Genomic DNA, 18,298 nt, shown 5'->3' with positions numbered 1-18,298 from the left:
GGCTTGACTGGAACTGCCACGCATGATTTTAAAATTTCCCATCGAGGAGGAGACGATGAAAAGAGCGTGTATAACCTTGAAAGAACACCAAAATAAGAAATTGCACTGATGGATGACAGTGTACCATCAACAATAACAAGATTGATTGAATGATTAGCACATGGAACATGTAAAGCCTTAGGATTCATTTCCAGAAACCTTGTTTGAACACCTTTTACTTTTCCTTTCATATTAGCACCATTATCGTAAGATTGACCTCGACAGTCTAAAATATTTAGATCCCAATTTTTTGCCTGATTTAAAAATGCATTGAAAAGCCCTTTTCCAGTGGTATCATTTACTGTGAGATATCCAAAGAAATTTTCGGAAATGTCGATACCTACTCCATGAGTACATGTTACTGATCGCAGAATAATGCTCATTTGTTCTTTGTGCGAAACGTCTGGCGTACAATCTAAAATAATAGAATAGTATTTTGCTTTTTTTACCTTAGAAAGGTTTTTGGATTCAATCTCCCTCGCTAAAAGTCTAATCAACTCGTTCTGTGTATCAGTGCTCAAGTAGTGCTCCTTGGTTTCTTTGTCCTGAATTCTTTGCATAAGCTCATTGAGAACGGTATCATACTTAGCCAGTAATTCAAACATCCCAAGAAAGTTTCCATTGCTCTTTGAACCGATGGCTGTGTCTGAACCACGGAATGCAAGATTTCTTGCAGAAAGAAATAAGGTAATGTCTAGTATCCTTTCTAACACAGCCCTCCAAAACATCCGCTCTTTATGAAGCAACTTTTGTTGTTTCTCGTCTATGGTAGCTTGATTTGCAATGCCTGCATTACCAAAATTGAGGAAAAAGAAATTAATTAAGAAAAAAAAAGTAACAAAGCAATAAATTGAAGAAAATATCAGTTAACCTTTTCGTAAAGTCATCCATTGTTCAAAGCACTTGAAATGTGCACTGCATGTTTCGTGCTCTTTAAGTTTTTTTGACAAGCCTTCCCAAGTGTTCATTCCTTGCCGGAATGGTGAAGAAGTTATCCCAAAAAGTTTGCAACAAAAACAAAACACTTTATTGCTGTTCAAAGAATATAATATTCGCGTAGTTTATATGACAATGTATAAATGAATAATATAATTGTGTTAACTGGTGTTTACATAATATATTTTTTGCTTTATAGAGAATTCCGATGCATTTAGCGATTTTATTGGAGGTATTATCAATATGATTTCTCCAAGATAGATTCTCATCAATATATACTCCAAGAAACTTAGTAACTTTTTTTCTTTTTATTATTATATTATCAATTAAAAGGTCTGGCACGATATGAGGCAGTTTCTGTTTTTTTGAAGGTGGATAAAAAAGTGTCCATTTAGTTTTTTCTATATTTAGAGACAATCTATTTTGTTTAAACCAAACAGATACTTTTTTTAATTCATTTGTCATATTAGTAAAAAGCATATTAATATCTTTATGAGACAAAAACAAGTTAGTGTCATCTGCAAAGTTTATTGTTGTTAAGTTTGATGATTTATGAAGATCACTTATCATTTATGTATATTAAAAAAATAAGTAAACCAAGTATGGATCCTTGTGGAACACCACATGTTATATTCATTAATAGATGAGATATAGAATCTTTATTGTAAACAAACTGTTTACGGTTAGTAAGATAACTTTCAAAACATAATAGGGTTTTATCTTTAATACCATATGATATTAGTTTTTTTAACAGAATTTGATGATTGACAGTATCAAATGCCTTAGACAAATCAATAAACACTCCTAGTGTAAAACAAGAGTCTTTAAAAGAGTCAGTTATATTGCGCGTTAGTTGAAGAATGGCATGCTCGGTTGAATTATTTTTTTTGAAACCAAATTGGTTTTCGTATAGAATTTTATTTTCAACAAGATATGAGTAGATTCGGTTGTACATTATTCTTTCCAAAATTTTTGAAAAAACTGGAAGAACTGAAATAGGGCGATAATTTGTTATATTTGTACGATCCCCTGTCTTAAAGATTGGAGTTACTTTTGCTATTTTTAGTTTATCTGGAAAAGACCCTTGTGCAATGGATGCTCTGAAGGTTTTATAAAGAATATCTTTTATAACATCGTAGGAATCAATCACAATATTTGTGTTAATATCATCATACCCAGTAGCTTTATTACGTTTTAATGACTTAAAAGCAACCTCAAATTCATTAAAAGTTAACTCGGTAAAATTTAGATTAGAGCTTATTGATGTTTCGAACTCATCAACAAATCTTTAATGAATGAAATACTATCGCTTAATTTTGTACCGATAGTGGTGAAAAGCTTATTAAATTCAAATGCAATATCATTTGAGTCATTTATCAATTTGTTATCAATTTGTATAAAATTTGGGAGTAAATTTTTATTTGGTTTAAGTTTTCCAGACACCTCCTTCATGATTTGCCAGACGCATTTTGAGTTGTGCTGATATTTATTAAGCAAGTTTGAATAGTAGTTTTTTTTTGCATTTTTGCGAAGCTTTTCAAATAAGTTTATAATTTTGTTTATGTTTTTCAGATTTTGATTTTAGGTATTTTATGTAAAGCTATTTAAACAAAAGAAATGCTAGAAAAGATTTTCGAGGTGGCAAAAGTTTATTTAAATTAGACCATCTTTCCAATATTCGGTATCACAATATCAACTCTGACTCTGAGTATTGCTATTTTTTAGCTTATTGTTTACCTGAACAAAAAAGCAATAATCCTGTTTATAATGTTTGGGTATTGATTAAAAAAAATCCAGGTACAATAAAATCTGCAGATTGTGGTTGTGCAGCTGGGTATCTTTATTAAAACTTATTTCAAAGTAATATGTTTTTGCTAAATTAAATTTTTTGGCAATTTTTTGGTTTTATGTCACTCTGAATAACTAACTTTATTTTATTGATAAATAAATATTATTTCAAAATCTTTGTTATTGAAAATTTTGCTTTTGAAAGACCAAAACGATAAGATAAGTCTTCATGGCTACACCCCATTCGAATCTTCATTAAAGTCAAAAGCATAAGATCTTTACCATTCATTTGCTTCAATGGACCAAACATTTTCATGGTGGTTAATTCATTGTTTAGTGTGTTGTTTGAAGAAGAATCACGGTAGTTTGTGAGAAATGGAACTTTATGTTTAAAGTGCTTGTATAACCAATCATACATTAAACCTGTTTGTATACCCGTCATACTTTTCAGTAATGTATCATTTTTACTTATTTCAGAATAGGATAATCTTTGCAACTTTTTAATTTTTTCTTTTAAGCCAATGATTTCTTTATTAAGATGTTTTATTGTTTTATTTGCCGAGTCTAGTTGGTTAAAAAAATTAAGACAATCATCTTGCTTTTTACGTAAAAGTAAACAAAGATCTTCTTGAAACATCCTGCAACAAGCACTGCTTTCCGCATAAGTAACACAATAATTATGAAAATCATTAATCTTTGTAGTCTCTGTACATACTTCTTGTTCGACTGTATCAAAATGAATAGTGCTGACAAAATGGGATGATGTATTGAGTTTTTTTAACTTTTTTTTGGTGGCTCTCTAATAGTCAGTGGTTTACGTTTAACTCTATCATTTGTTTTGTTGTATCCTTGCATGTATAAAGTTGGTACGTTGAATTCAGTCTTGTAATAACCTACAGCGATATGGTTAGAACAGACTTTAGTAGATCCTACACGAGCAACAAAATTGTTTTTTTTGCCGTTTCTATCCACAACAGTTCTATTTATGGATTTGATCCATAATTTTGCATCTTCAAGATTTTTGGGAGAATGTCATCGCAGTATTTCGTAGTATAATAGTTAGAAAACTGATAAGTGTGATTTCATCAAACCATCAAATGTGAAGTCATGATTTCATCATGATTGACATATATATATATATATCTATATATATATATATATATGTTTATATATATATATATATATATATATATATATATATATATATATATATATATATATATATATATACATATATATATATATATGTATATATATATATATATGCATATATGAATATGTATATATATATATATATATATATATATATATACATATATATATGTATATATATATCTATATATATATATATATATATATATATATATATATATATATATATATATATATATATATATATATATATATATATATATATATATATATACATATTTATATGTTTATATTATTAATATTTTATATTATTTGTATAATATAAAATTTTAATAATATTTTAGTGCAACGCAGTAGTTAAAGTAGTAAAGCTAATGGTAGTACTATTGGCTTAACACAAGACGAACACGCATTACGTTATTGGATGATTGCATGGACCAAAGTATCTAGGTTTGTAGAGTAATTTCAATTTGGGATGTATGAGGTCAATGCAGATTATAAATATCGTGATCAATAGGAAAATATTCAGACAGCTTTCAAACATGATGTAAATACTTTAGTTGATACATTAGTTGATATGGGCAACTCATTTCAAGATAACATTGAAAATCTTGTGGTATTACATAACAGGCATATTGTGAGCTGTACTACAGCCAATATTAAATCAGTTCTTGATGTAAGCCAAACTCAGTACAAAGAATTTGTTCAAGATTGATTTGTTAACAGATCTGCTAGTGTATATGCAGCCCTAAAACGCAACAATCTGTCCCCATTTACAATTTGGCATTTAGCAATCGCTTCAAATGTTAACAAACGCTTAAAATCAACGCAAAGCGACTTTGAGTTATTTTCCAGATTATACAATTGTTGTCAAACTAGAGACAGGAGTTTGGAAACATTTTTTGAGCATGAAAATTAGTCATATCCCTCTTCAATCTCTGAATTTGGAACTCTACAATTTGGAACCAAGTCTGATTTAATTACATGCTTAGAAAAAATTACCCAAAGCAACACTGAACTAAGCACTGATCCTTCTACATTTCATATGATGGCTCTTAATGGAGCTGCAATTGTTTAATTATTAAAGCCTGTTACAGCTAAGACATTTGCAACTTATGCGTCAGACATATTTCTGCCTTATCTCCGTTTACAAATCGCTACAACGAAAGGTTAGATTTTGTTTGGGACACTTATAAAGCTCAAAGCTTGAAATCTTCTACACGTGAAAAGTGAGGAACTAGAGTCGGAGTAAATGTTGGACCTTACGTGCCTGTCCCACATTAATGGCAAGAATTTCTGAGGGATGATCACAACAAAACAGAGCTCTTTTAATTTTTATCTGAGAAAGCAGTTTCAATTCAGTTACTCGAGTCAAAAGTTAAAATAGCCACTGTCGAAGAACATGTTCTTTATACAAGCTCTTGTACCTTAGAAAATCTTGAACCATGCTCTCATGAAGAGGCTAATAATCGCCTCATTTTACATCCATATCATGCAGCAAAGGCTGGTTACAAGATTATTGCAATACGCACAGTAGATAGAAATGTTCTTATCATATCAATATCCTTTTGGCACAAAGTGTTATGCAATCAGCTGTGGGTTGCATTTGGCACTGGAAAGAATTTCCGTTATATTGAAACACATGAAATAGCCAACAGTCTTGGACTATTAAAATCAAATGCTTTACCGGCTTTCCATGCACTTACTGGTAGCGATTTAACCTCAGCTTTTTGTAGCAAAGGTAAAAAAGCAGCAGGGTCTACTTGGCTTTCTTTCAATTATGTAAATGATGCCTTTTTGGCACTTTTTGCAGCTCATGATCCAATGACTGAGTAAACAATTTTGTTACTAGAAAGATTTGTCATTTTATTGTATGACCGAACTGCTGAGCAAACAAGTGTAAATTCTGCATAACAGTATTTTTTTACTCAAAAGAACTGGCAGTTGGCAATATTCCACCCAAGTGTGATGCACTAATGAAGCATGTAAAGCGTGCTTCTTGGGGAAAAGGGCCGTGCACCACTCTCCTCCCCCCTCTTTAGCGCTTTTGCAATCAATGTATACTTGTTATAATTTACATTCTCTAAGATTTTGGCGAAGATTAGTTAAACAATTTAAACTTTAAGACAAAGACAAACTTATCAACGAAAAAAGTATCTATAGTTATGGATATTCTAAAAAAAGACGGTTACACAGTTCCAACGCTGTCTCAACCTGGTGTGTATAAAGCTTTATGTAAAGAAGCAGAATTTTTATCCAAACATTTCAAAATTTTTCTTCGTTATTAAAAGTGGTGTTTGCATTTTGATGGTAAACATCTGGAAGAATAAAAGGAAATTGTTGTTTTAAAGAACTCTATGCGTGAAATTCGACTTGGTGTTCTCTCACTAAAAAATGGAAAAGCTGACACAAAATATTGATAGTTTAATGGCTGTTTTAACAACGTATGAAGTATTGGATGCCATTAAGATTATTATATGTGAAACAACGAACACAAATACGGGCTTCAAAAATGGTATTGTTTTGAAAATCCAAAAACATTGCATGCAACAATACATAACCAGTTCCCAGTACGTTGGATTTCATCATCACATTTTAGAGTTTTACGGCTTGCAATAAATGCAGTATTTCAAATTATTCTTCAAATATTTCGTATCCATTCATTTTTTAAATCACCACAAAGTATAAAGATTTAAAAAAAAAAAAATTTTCTCAAATAGATATCCCAGAATTACCAGACGTAAATTTGGGGTGGCGTGATGACATGAAATTCTTGTACAACTTGTCACAAGCGTTCATATATTATGAGAAGTATCATAAATTTCCCAATATTCATTTTCAAAAACTACCAGCAATTAGTAATGCTTGATGGAAATCCCGCGCAATTTTTAAAGTCCTAGCCTTCATATTCCTCCCTTTGACTTGTAGTGATCAATTCATAGAATTATGCAGCTTTAATGGAACGCCTTGGAGTGAAATACGGTTCTTAGGTTTTTTTAAGGGCTCCTTGCTGTCAAATTTTGTTACTTAAATGCTCATATTATTTTATAGAATAACCCAATTTCTATGAAACTTTCACTTTTATAATATTAAATTTATGCACTTTTTAATGATATATAATAATGTAAATTATTTTAAATTTTTACACATATACCTAAAAGTTGGAATTAGTTTCAACAGCATATTATGTCCAAACAAGAGCTTAAAATGGAATTAGTATGATTTTAACAGCATATTATGTCCAAACAAGAGCTTTAAATGTTATAATTTTTTTTCCTTCAGGTTTTTTTTTAATATTTAAAGAAAGTTTTTTTTTTTTTACGAGGGTGGTCTGAAAAGTTTCTGATCTCGACATGAAGATGGCAGCACTCGTAAATAAAAACAAGTGATTTTTGTTTGTTCATATGTTGATAGTTATTCACCAAATATTCAGCCATTTTGAACGCGCAGTTGTTATAAAACAGTTGTTTGAGTGAGTTTATTGAGTAATTTTGTGAAAATGGAAAAAATCGAGTATCGAGCTGTCATTAACTATTTGTTGAAAGGCAATACACCTACGCAAATCAAAGATGAGATGGATTCTGTGTACGGGGACTCTGCACCACCATTTACCACAGTGAAATTTTGGGCAGCTGAATTCAAACGTGGCCGTCAGAGCTTGGGAGACGATGAACGTTCAGGACATCTAAAAACTGCAACTACCGATGAAAACATCGCAAAAGTTCACCAAACGGTGCTAGACGATCGCCGAATTAAAGTGAGAGAGATAGCAGAGGTTATGAACATATCAAAACAACGTATTTGTCATATGTTACATGAAATTTTAGGCATGAGAAAGCTGTCTGCGCGTTGAATGCCACGTTTGCTCACGTTGGATCAAAAACGTGTTCGAATGAACATTTTCAACGCTCTGATGACGCTGTTTAGACGCAATAAATCCGAGTTTTAGCGACGATTAATTACTGTAGATGAAACTTGGGTACACCATTATACGCCCGAAACAAAAATACAGTCCAAACAGTGGGTTGCAAATGGGGAACTGGCTCCAAAAAAAGCAAAAACTGTTTTTTTGGCTGAAAAAGTGATTTTTGAGATCGTGGAGTTATTTTAATTGATTATCTTTAAAAAGGAAAAACCATTACAGAAGCATACTACCCATCATTGTTTGACAAGCTAAAGGAACAACTTGCGGAAAAATGGTCACATTTGCAGAAAAAGAAAATCCTGTTTCACCAAGACAACGCACCGTCTCACACCTCAGCGGTTGCCATGGCGAAAATTCACGAACTACGGTTTGAACTGCTTGACCATCCGCCTTACTCACCAGATCTGGCCCCAAGTGGCTTCTTCTTGTTCCCTAATTTAAAAATACCGCTCGGAGGTCAGAAATTTTTATCAAACGAAGAAACGATCACCTTTGTGAATAATTATTTTGCAGAGAAAATTGCCGAGTACTATTTGGACGGGTTACAGAGATGGGACCATCGCTGGGAAAAGTGTGTAGAATTACAAGGAGATTATGTTAAAAATTAAAAATAAAATTTCTAAAAAATAAAATGCCTCCTATTTTTGTTAGGTTGGAAACTTTTCAGACCACTCTCGTATATATATAATTTTCAAAACCTTTTTACTACTCCTCTTAGTGAATCTAGGAAACACTATTTTGGAGTCTTTAGATCGTTTTCAAAATCCGACCAAGAAAGAGCTTATAATTAAGAAAATTGCCAATAAACAATCAGAATGGGTCGTATTATTTAACTATGATGTTTATTTCACCTAAAAAACTTATTTGTTTAAAATCTTATTCAAATTTGGACAAGCGATTATGAAGATTTTTTGCTATAAACTTTTATTTTATTTTATGATGCCGCAAAGTTTATCTTTTAAATTTTTTTCGTCTTTTGATAATTTACAGACCTGATCATTTAACGGAAATATGTCGTAGTCATACGACATATTTCCGTTAAATATCATACAGACGCTATAATATTTTAAAATTGCCTTAACTACACCGAGTATGTACTTTATGGACGACCCCTAATGTAAAGTAAAAAATTAAGAACTTAATTTTAAATTAAGAAAAAAACTAAAAACTAATTACTGACCAAGCACAATAACTTATTTTGTTTAAAAACAATATTAAGAATATAAATGAAACATTATTATATTATTTAAACTTCATACACAAAGCTCAAAGTTTTATAGTAAACTAACTTGAACAGTAAACGTTCCACAATAAGTTCACATTTTACGGCATTAATCAAGCATTAAAACGAAAAACAGGATATGACAATAACATAATCGGATAAAAAGATTTGAGTCAGTTTAAAGAAACTTAAAGGCAAATACTTTTTAAAAATTCAGTTATTATTATACTTTGTTTTTGTTTGAATTTCATAATGATGACGTATCTATCAGTTGTTAAAATATTTATCCGGATACCAATGTTTATATTTTGAAATGTTTTCAGTAAAATTTATATATACATAGAGAGCGAGATAATATATACATAGAGATACATAGATAATATATACATATACATAGATAATATATACATAGAGAGCGAGATTATTTATACATAGAGAGCGAGATAAGACAATCATTTTATGAATTTAGTTTCTTATAAAGGTCCTTATCTCTAAAAAAGAGTTTTATTAAACTTGATTTTTTACAAAACTGACTAATGCTCTATTCAAACAAAAACATAAAAATTTATCTTTGTTAAAAAAAAATGGAATAGTTTCCACCTGTAGATATACAAAAAAGTTGCTTCGTGAAAGTAGAACTTTGATGCCCGTGATGAGTAAGGCCACTCGCTTCACGTGAAAACTGACGTTAGATAAAATAAGATTGTACTTTTATAATGGTTTTTATATAAGTGAACACTTTAGAACATCCTTAACTCAATATTTATGATGACCAGTTTGATAAGGGGTATTTAAATCTAGCGGAGAAATATTAAAAGTCTTCCACAACACGAGCTTATCTAAATAAGCAATAAGTTTATAACTGTTTTAATAGTTTTTTATGCAACCATCTTTTACTATGAAAAATAACTGCTTTAAATTATATATATATAATTTATATATATATATATATATATATATATATATATATATATATATATATATATATATATATATATTATAGAAATTTTCATAATTTTACATTAAGTAAACTTATGCTGTTTATATAAAACGCATTAGAATATTACTGTTTATTTTAAGATTCAAAAAAAAATTTTAAACACGCATTTTGACCATATTTCATATTTAATAATGTGGTATATATAAAAAAAAAAAGGTCCTAGAAAAAAAGTTAGACACAAGCCCCCCTCCCCGGCGTTGTCGGCCCTGGCGCCAAAATTTCAATGTATTAAAAAAGATAGCCTAACCACTTTAATTTAGTAACTTTGTATTTTACTTTTGTATAAAAACATTCTTAACACACTTAACATGAAAAATACTAGTCGTGGTCAATAAATAGTTCACCTTTATATGTACAACACATTTTGAATTTGAATAATTTTAAATATTGCAACACTTTTAAAAATAAACACACAATGTGTTGCTTGTTCTCACTTTTTATGTGTTTTTTTTCAAAGCCGTTCAAAAAAGGCCTTACTTCAGATAACCTATAAATAAAAGAAAACCAAAGATAATGACTTGAAAACTAATACAAAGATAAAAACTAAAATTAAAAAGTTAAGGTAAATTGATATATTTATGAAAAATTCATAGAAAAATTAAAACTTAAATGTAATAAAGATGACTATAAAGTTATACATTAACAAATAAAAAATCAGCAAAAAATTTAGCAAATGTAAAAAACCTTTTAAACATCCTTTAAGAAAATGTAAGACCAGGCCACATTTTTAGAAACTGCTATGTTTTTACAAGTTTAAAATAACATATATCAGACAATGTCACATTGAAGTTTTGGAAACTGCCCTTAGTAATATTAAACATTGTTTTTTCACCCCATTGCTTTTCCCAAATACCGACTGGTAAATAAACCTGATGCAAGACAACATTTTGATCAAGAACTGGTGTAATCAGAAAATTTTCTCCAAGCATAAATTGTGAGTCTGTAATAATTGCTTCTTTATCATATGGCCAGTACCACCATAGTGGACGAATGATAGGATTACCTGTTGATTTAGCTTCACAAGCAGCTTTGTAAATTTCGTCTGATAAATACTTTCTAATCATTAAAGCATTTTGAACTAATGTAACAACATCATTATCATAATCCCATGGGGTTACAGAAAATTGAATAGCTGGTAAAAAAATACTTAGTTGTGTCCATCGAACATATAACTCACGATTTAGTTTATATTTATAATTACAATCTGGTTTGTAATTACAAGTATTACCACCTACCATATCTGGTAAAATAAATGGATAACCAAGAATGCCTAAAGTAAGAACGGCTGTTAAAACTGATCTTAAACCATTATGAACTTCCCATATAGTTGAACGGTCTAGAATTCTCACAAAAACCGAAAACCTTTGTGATTTATAACCCACTCTAACTTCTGAGAGGTTTCCTGATATAGCTGATGCTATCTTTACATAGTTATAGCTAAAGTAATTTGGATTAACCTGTGGTGTGTTTAGTTTATACATGTATGGCAAGTAGTTCACTTCACCTGCATCAAATTTGAAACCATCAATCCCTAGCTTTTTGAAATCGAGCAATCTGTTAATGAAGTTTTGTCTGGCACTTTCACTTGTTGTATCTATTATTGCACCAATTCCATCCCACCACTCTGTCAGTCCTGGTATTCCTTTCTCTCCAACAACAACAAAATCTTTGTAATGATTCAAACTTTTGGATCCAATATTTGAAAAAGGATAAACCCAAACAGTAACACGGAATCCAGCTTCTTTGATTTGTTCCATAATTTTGTTGATATCTGAAAATTTTTTAGTATCAAAGTCATAATCACCATATGCGCTGGAATATTGGTCATCTATTTCTATTTGACTCCCTTCAAAGTTATGCGCTTTAATTTCATTAACAAATTCCTTTAACTTAACACCATTAATATTTTTTTGATATCGAACCCATGTTGACCAAATTGGTTTAGTAAACATTTCTCTATCAGGAACGCCATCTGGTTTATTAATAAACTGATCAAAAAGTAATTTATGCACGTTCTTGATGTTATCAGCAAAGCAAATTGTGTAATTAAGCTCATTACTTAAGCTATCAGTGTATGCCATATGATAGTTGTTATAGTCAGCTTTAATACAAAACCTAGACAAAGTATTATCATTCATACTAACATGTAATGGAACATAATCAGCAACATAAATTCCGCCACCCAAAGAATTCACTATTAGAGGCTCTAAAACACCTCCAAATAATTTTGGCTGATATTTGTCTAGAAAATCAGATGTTAAAAATGGAGTCATTGGAAAAGTTACTTTATTTAAAGGCCATTTTTGTGAAAATAACTCTCCTAACCCAAACCAATGTGAATTTTTGACATCAAAGCAATCTTGAAGTTTTGTGTGATAATTAGCTTTCCAATGGATTTCATAACATTGTTCACTAAAGTTTTGCTTTGTAATGGTAAATGTGATTAGTTCATCATCATAAAAAGTCATTTCGATAAATCTTTCTTTTTTTATTAGTGTAGAGTTTTGTTTAGCAGCATCTGATAATAATTCTCCGAAAAAAACATTTAATGCAAAATTATGTTGATTATCATATTCTAGTTTTGAAAAGTTATTAGCTAAACTTAAAATCATATCTTTAATGTAGATATTTTTATCCCATACGAAATCCTTTTTATTAGTTTCATCTTTTTTAGTAACATTTTCATACTGCTTTGGCAAATAAAAACTCAGCATAAAAATTGCAGCAACGAGTAATAGTATACCAAGTAGTGCCATTGACACTCTGACTTTTTTGCAAAACTCATAGTTGATTTTTGGAACAATACTCTTAGTTGATAGACGATTTAGTAAAGCATGTTCCGCAGTATTGCTCGAATGTGAATAACTATTTTTAAAACTACTTACATTTGATGAGTTGTTTAAAGAACTAATACTCGTATCGCGAGCGTAACTTGAGTTGTTAGTGAATATCCTGCTAACTGGATTAGTATTACTACTACTTTCGGAAAAAGATGAAAGTAGTCTTTCTGGCATCAATATAGATGACTTCTGTTCGTTTTTTAAAGATTATATTTAAAGTATGTTTAGAAAAAGTACTTATTTAATAAAGTAATTCATTTAACTAAGCAGCCTTTTATGAATAGTCGAATACCAAATGCTCATACTAATGCAACAATAATGCATAATCTAAACTTTAAAAAGAGATAAAATGCAGAATCGACTTTTTTATTTGTCGGGTTAAACAGCATAGCAAATATTTCGAAAATGTTTTTTTTTTATTTCAATGCTTTTATTAACACGTCGCCTCCGTCTGTTTGTTTGTTTTTTTCTTTGTTTGTCTGTGAGCATCAAATCCTGCAATCAATTTTAGAATCACTTCCTGATGATAGATTTTCTTCAAATTTTGCGTACATAATCTTGCTTGATGACAATACAATATTCAATAATTAGTTTAATAATAAGTCATTTAATTTAGTTAATTTTAATTAAGCTTATTTTTTATATGAAAAAAAGAATAAAACTTTTATTAATAACTATATTGATTGTTGAGTTACTTATCCCTGCGTTTAGCAAATTTGGATAAGACGTTGGCTTCGTAAATGAAAGGTTCGAGTCTTGCTTATTCCTGAACTTTTTATTTTTTTCACAGGCATACAGCCGAATGTTAATAAAGTAAAACAGTAATATCAGAAAAAATTAATTACAGAGTTTGTGTTTTCTTAACATATAAAAAATTTGGGTTTTAAAAACTCGTTTTTAATTTTACTTGTTTTAAATACATTTTGATTTATTTACTTATATATACAATACAATAAATAGTTATAAATAAATAGACAAACAAAAACTATGACGCCGATATTATTTGTGTACTAGCTGAGATTGGGCCCGTAAAAATACTGGTCTTTGCTTTCCGGATCCGTAAAATACGGGTCTTTACTAAACCTACCATTTGTATACACATCTATTCCTCACCGATTATATCTATACCTATTCCTTTTTACTTCTATATTTTTTAGTAAAATATTTTGTTCTGAATAAAAACCTTAAGAGCAAAAAAATTAACAAGCGCACTTTTTACGCATACGTAGAGCTTATAAGAGATTTATAATTAGGTTTGGTTTTCTGCTAAATGTATTTCATTGATAACTCAGTGGTTAAGTGCGCTGTCATCAGTGTTGTTTTGGAGGGTTTAAGAACTCCTCTTAATGTCTGCAAATTCAACATATGCTAAAGACGTTTATACTTACAGACGTTTGTACGTAACGCTATACAAATGGAACTAAGAAGGTCTTAGACCACTAAAACATAGTCATAAAAAAAAAGTTCATTCTTATGATTATGATTAAAAACTAAAGAATAATATTAAACGCTAACCTAAATGTTAAGCCAATAAAATTTAGTGCAAATCAAAACAAAACAGCTTGAGCATAAAATCAATACAGCATATAGCAAAAAATCAAGACAAAACAGCAAGAGCAAAAAAGACTTGTAATTATTAGAAAAATTTATTTATATTTCACTTGCAGAAAGCAACCCGTAATACGGGTTATGGTCGGTCTGTTACATAATTGATTTATAGTGGCTGTTTTTCACAATTTAAAAATACGAAGCCTTAACTAATACCCTTTTAGAAAAACGCCTTTAAATTAAAAAAATTAATCCATCCGTAAAATTAGCATAAAAAGTAAGGCATGCTATCGGAAAAATCTGCCCACCTTTCTTGATCAAAAAGGGATGTAAGAAAGCTTAAACGTATTTAAATGAACATATTTCTGAAAAATTAAGACTGTAAAGATTACATATTATTAGGGAAAAAACAAAAAAAATTAAGTTTTACAGAAAATTCTGACTTTCATTTTGATGCCTCCCATAAGTTTCCGGACAGAGTGATTTTTGTAAGTTTTAACAGCGTAATCCCATTTTTTCTTCAAATCTGTAGCTGATTTTACTGTTTTTCCACTTAATTTCAATTTCTTTTTTATGATGGCCCAATATTTTTCAATAGGACGTAATTCGGGGCAGTTTGGAGGATTCATCTTTTTCGGAACCAACATCACTCTATTATCATCGTAAAACTTTTGAGCATCTTTTGAGTAATGTATTATGGCTAAATCAGGCCAAAACAATACTGAAGTACTTCTATGAGCTTTAATTAGTCGTTTTATACGAGAAAGACAACATTTCATGTATTCCGAAGATTTTATTGTGCCCAAACAAACATGAATTGGCGATTTTTTGCCACAAGAGCAAAGTGCCTGCCAAATCATCAATTTTTTCGAAAATTTATCAGTCATTACATACTTGTATTTATCACTCACATTTCCTCTTATTTTAAAAGCATAGTAGCACTGCCCAGGAATTTGTTTAAAATCCATTTTTAAAAAGTTTCGTCATCCATTAAAATGCATCCATTATGTTTTGTTAACAAGTTGTCATACAACTTTTGAGCTCGACTCTTTGCGGTTGAATTTTGTTTATCGTTTCAATTTGGCATTTTAACTACTTTAAAACTTTGATATCCAAGTCTCTGTCGCAATTTGTGTACAAAAAAATTGGAAACCTTCAGTTTTTTTGCTCGATATCTATCAGACCAATCAGGATGTTCTTCCAATGAAGTCTCCAACCGTTCAAGAGCTCTAGGATTTGCTGTGCGTTTTTTTCGAACACTTCCTTGTTTTCTCTAAATAGTTTTCTGTTCTGTAAACCGTTTAAGAACAGCATCTTCAGTTCTTCTTGATATTTTTAATGATTTCGCCAACTTTCTATTCGATAAAGTTGGATTTTTTAAGTGTTTGTCCACAATCAAAAATCTTTGTTTAGTTTGCTCGGTTGACATTTTGAAACTAAATAATATTTTTAAATATTTTTTTCTGCAAAAATGTTCTATTATACAAATACTACCACACACAAAAAAATAATTTCAAAAAACGACCGTTAACTAGCTTAACCACACCGCAAAAGGTGGGCAGATTTTTCCGATAGCATGCCTTATGAGGAGGTAAAATAATTTACCAATTATTATTTAACATTATTTGAGTAATATACAACTAACATAGATCATATCAATGTAAGGCAGAACCATTTTCCTCGACATTCCTAAGTTCAACACAATACGTTTTTAGTTACTGACACAAAATAATAACACTTCATCATGCTTCAAATTGACGAAAAACTAAAACTAAATTCTTGTAATATTTTTTATAACATGAACTTTAATCAATTATTAAGATTATTATGAAGTTAACTTATATTATACAGGACTTAATAATTTTTTGGTATCCCTTTATTAATTTTTCTTTAAAAAAGAAAATTGTCATCTTAAACACGTTAAATGCACACAATTAAATAAATTTATTAAAAATAACTAAGTTTATTATAAATAACTAAGCAATTGAGTACAAATACGTTTCAAACAAAAAAAATGTAATTTACAATCAAACATGTGCATAACAAATTTAAAAAAATATGTAAACTTTGATCTTTTATATTGCATTAATGCGTCTTATGACAAACCTAAAATAGAAATTGTAATAGATAAGTAGACATAAAAGAAAAGAAAAGAAAAAAAAAAAAAAATGGAAAACAATTTACCTGCTTTCGGTTAACCTGTTGTCATACTTCAGTTGCTGTCATGATGCAGCTTGTCGGTGTTGTTTTAATGACGTTATTTCATGTTGGCTTTTAGTGAACTTAAGTTTAATTTAAAAGACATCACAATAGATTTAAAATATTTAAATTAAAAAGCAAAATAGTAAATTGACTTATAGTAAATTTTAAAAGCAGTAAGTTCAATAAATTAAACTACCAATTAATTATTTTTAGCAATAGAATGTAGCATCATTATATTATGATAATTTGATAATGAATCAGTTTAACTATATTTAAGTATAATTGATGAAAAAACAATTAAAATTTTAATTAAAAAAGACAAAAACAAATCAAATGTACAACATAATATATTATTAAAAAAAATTTCTAATTAAAAAAAAAAAAATTAAAAAATTAAAAAAAATTAAAATTAAAAAGATCACTGCAGAAAAAGCGGCAACAAAAAAGTTATAATTATCTTGACTGATGGAAGACATTTACAACCTTTTGGTTGCTGTTTATTTTTCGGTGTCTCCCAACAACCCTCCATTTGAAGGAGGGCTCATCCATTCCGGGGTGGGGAATAGGATGTTAAAAATATTTAAAAGAAAAAATGAGATTAAATTAAAAGGGGTTAAACATGTGAAATATTTTATTTTTAATAAAAATATGAGTAAAACGCGGACAGTTAAAAAATGTCATATTTATTAAATAATTCTTTCACCTATTGCACATATTTCTCCATACAAAATATATAAAATATAAAACACAGCTCTACCAGTTCAGTGGCGGATTCAGCATTTTTTGATCTTTCACTCCAAACATTTATATGTTTATACTTATGTCAAATAATGAGAGTTTGCAAAAAATTGCGATGATTGGAGGCTGGGAACAAAAAAGCCCCAAAATTTTTGCTACACCTGTCCCAAACGTGAGAGCAACAAGTTCATAAAATATTTTTTGTACTATTCTCAACTAGACTTATATTCATCGATAATTTTTAAGTTTCATAGTATTATCTCTAAGCGTTTAAAAATTATGATAATATGAAGTTTAAACCCCCCTCAATTTGAGGGGATTGTATCCAGTTTTTTGTGAAAATGAGTTATGCATGAGACCTTTTAAGTTTTTTCAGTATCTACGCAGAGGTATAAAGACTGTTGTCTTACGACAATATAAAACAAAGTTAGGTCAATATAAAAGGTATGGTGTTTCCACAATGTTCAAAGGAAAAACGTCTGTTGTCTAGAAACGACTTTTTACTTTTTTTATTTAACTTTATTTTTTTTCGTCAAAATTATATTTCATGTGCCTTTAGACAAATTAAATAAAACACGAAAAAAGTTACACAAATTTAGGACTTCCTACATAAGTTGATGGCAAAACTACAACACGTCCTAGTCTAACATTATGATCATTTCCAAGGTTGTTTGCATGTTCGTGTATCGCATCATCCTGCTCGCTTCTCAGTTTGTTTTGATTATTTCTGATGAAAGCAAGGTGCTGGCCTTCAATTTTAACATGCGCATCAACAGCATATTGCTGAAACAGTTTTTGCCATAAAAGAATGAAGAAAATAATTGTCTAACCGAAAGTTTATAATTGTAATACTGAGATAATGTAACATGATTTCAAACCAATGTAGCATATTCAGAGTTGTGAACAAA

At 29.7% G+C, this 18,298-nt stretch overlaps 2 protein-coding genes across 2 annotated transcripts; one reads left to right on the top strand and one right to left on the bottom strand.

The window, feature by feature from the left end:
• The first annotated feature begins 7,414 nt into the window (after positions 1 to 7,414).
• LOC136089731 (protein GVQW3-like) lies at positions 7,415 to 7,768 on the top strand. The gene has a single exon (XM_065815804.1). The coding sequence runs from the start codon at positions 7,415 to 7,417 to the stop codon at positions 7,766 to 7,768; it is 354 nt and encodes a 117-aa protein (XP_065671876.1).
• Positions 7,769 to 10,312: 2,544 nt separating this feature from the next.
• LOC100201743 (myogenesis-regulating glycosidase) lies at positions 10,313 to 13,425 on the bottom strand. The gene has a single exon (XM_065816207.1). It carries the CDS (start codon positions 13,074 to 13,076, stop codon positions 10,800 to 10,802), a length of 2,277 nt encoding a protein of 758 aa, XP_065672279.1. The 5' UTR covers positions 13,077 to 13,425; the 3' UTR covers positions 10,313 to 10,799.
• Between the last annotated feature and the right edge of the window lie 4,873 nt (positions 13,426 to 18,298).

The sequence above is a fragment of the Hydra vulgaris genome, chromosome 13 (genome assembly GCF_038396675.1).
Source record: "Hydra vulgaris chromosome 13, alternate assembly HydraT2T_AEP".
NCBI classification, from domain to species: Eukaryota; Metazoa; Cnidaria; class Hydrozoa; order Anthoathecata; family Hydridae; genus Hydra; species Hydra vulgaris.
The sequence above is the reverse complement of the archived record's forward strand: the minus strand, read 5'-3'. Positions and strand labels throughout refer to the sequence as shown.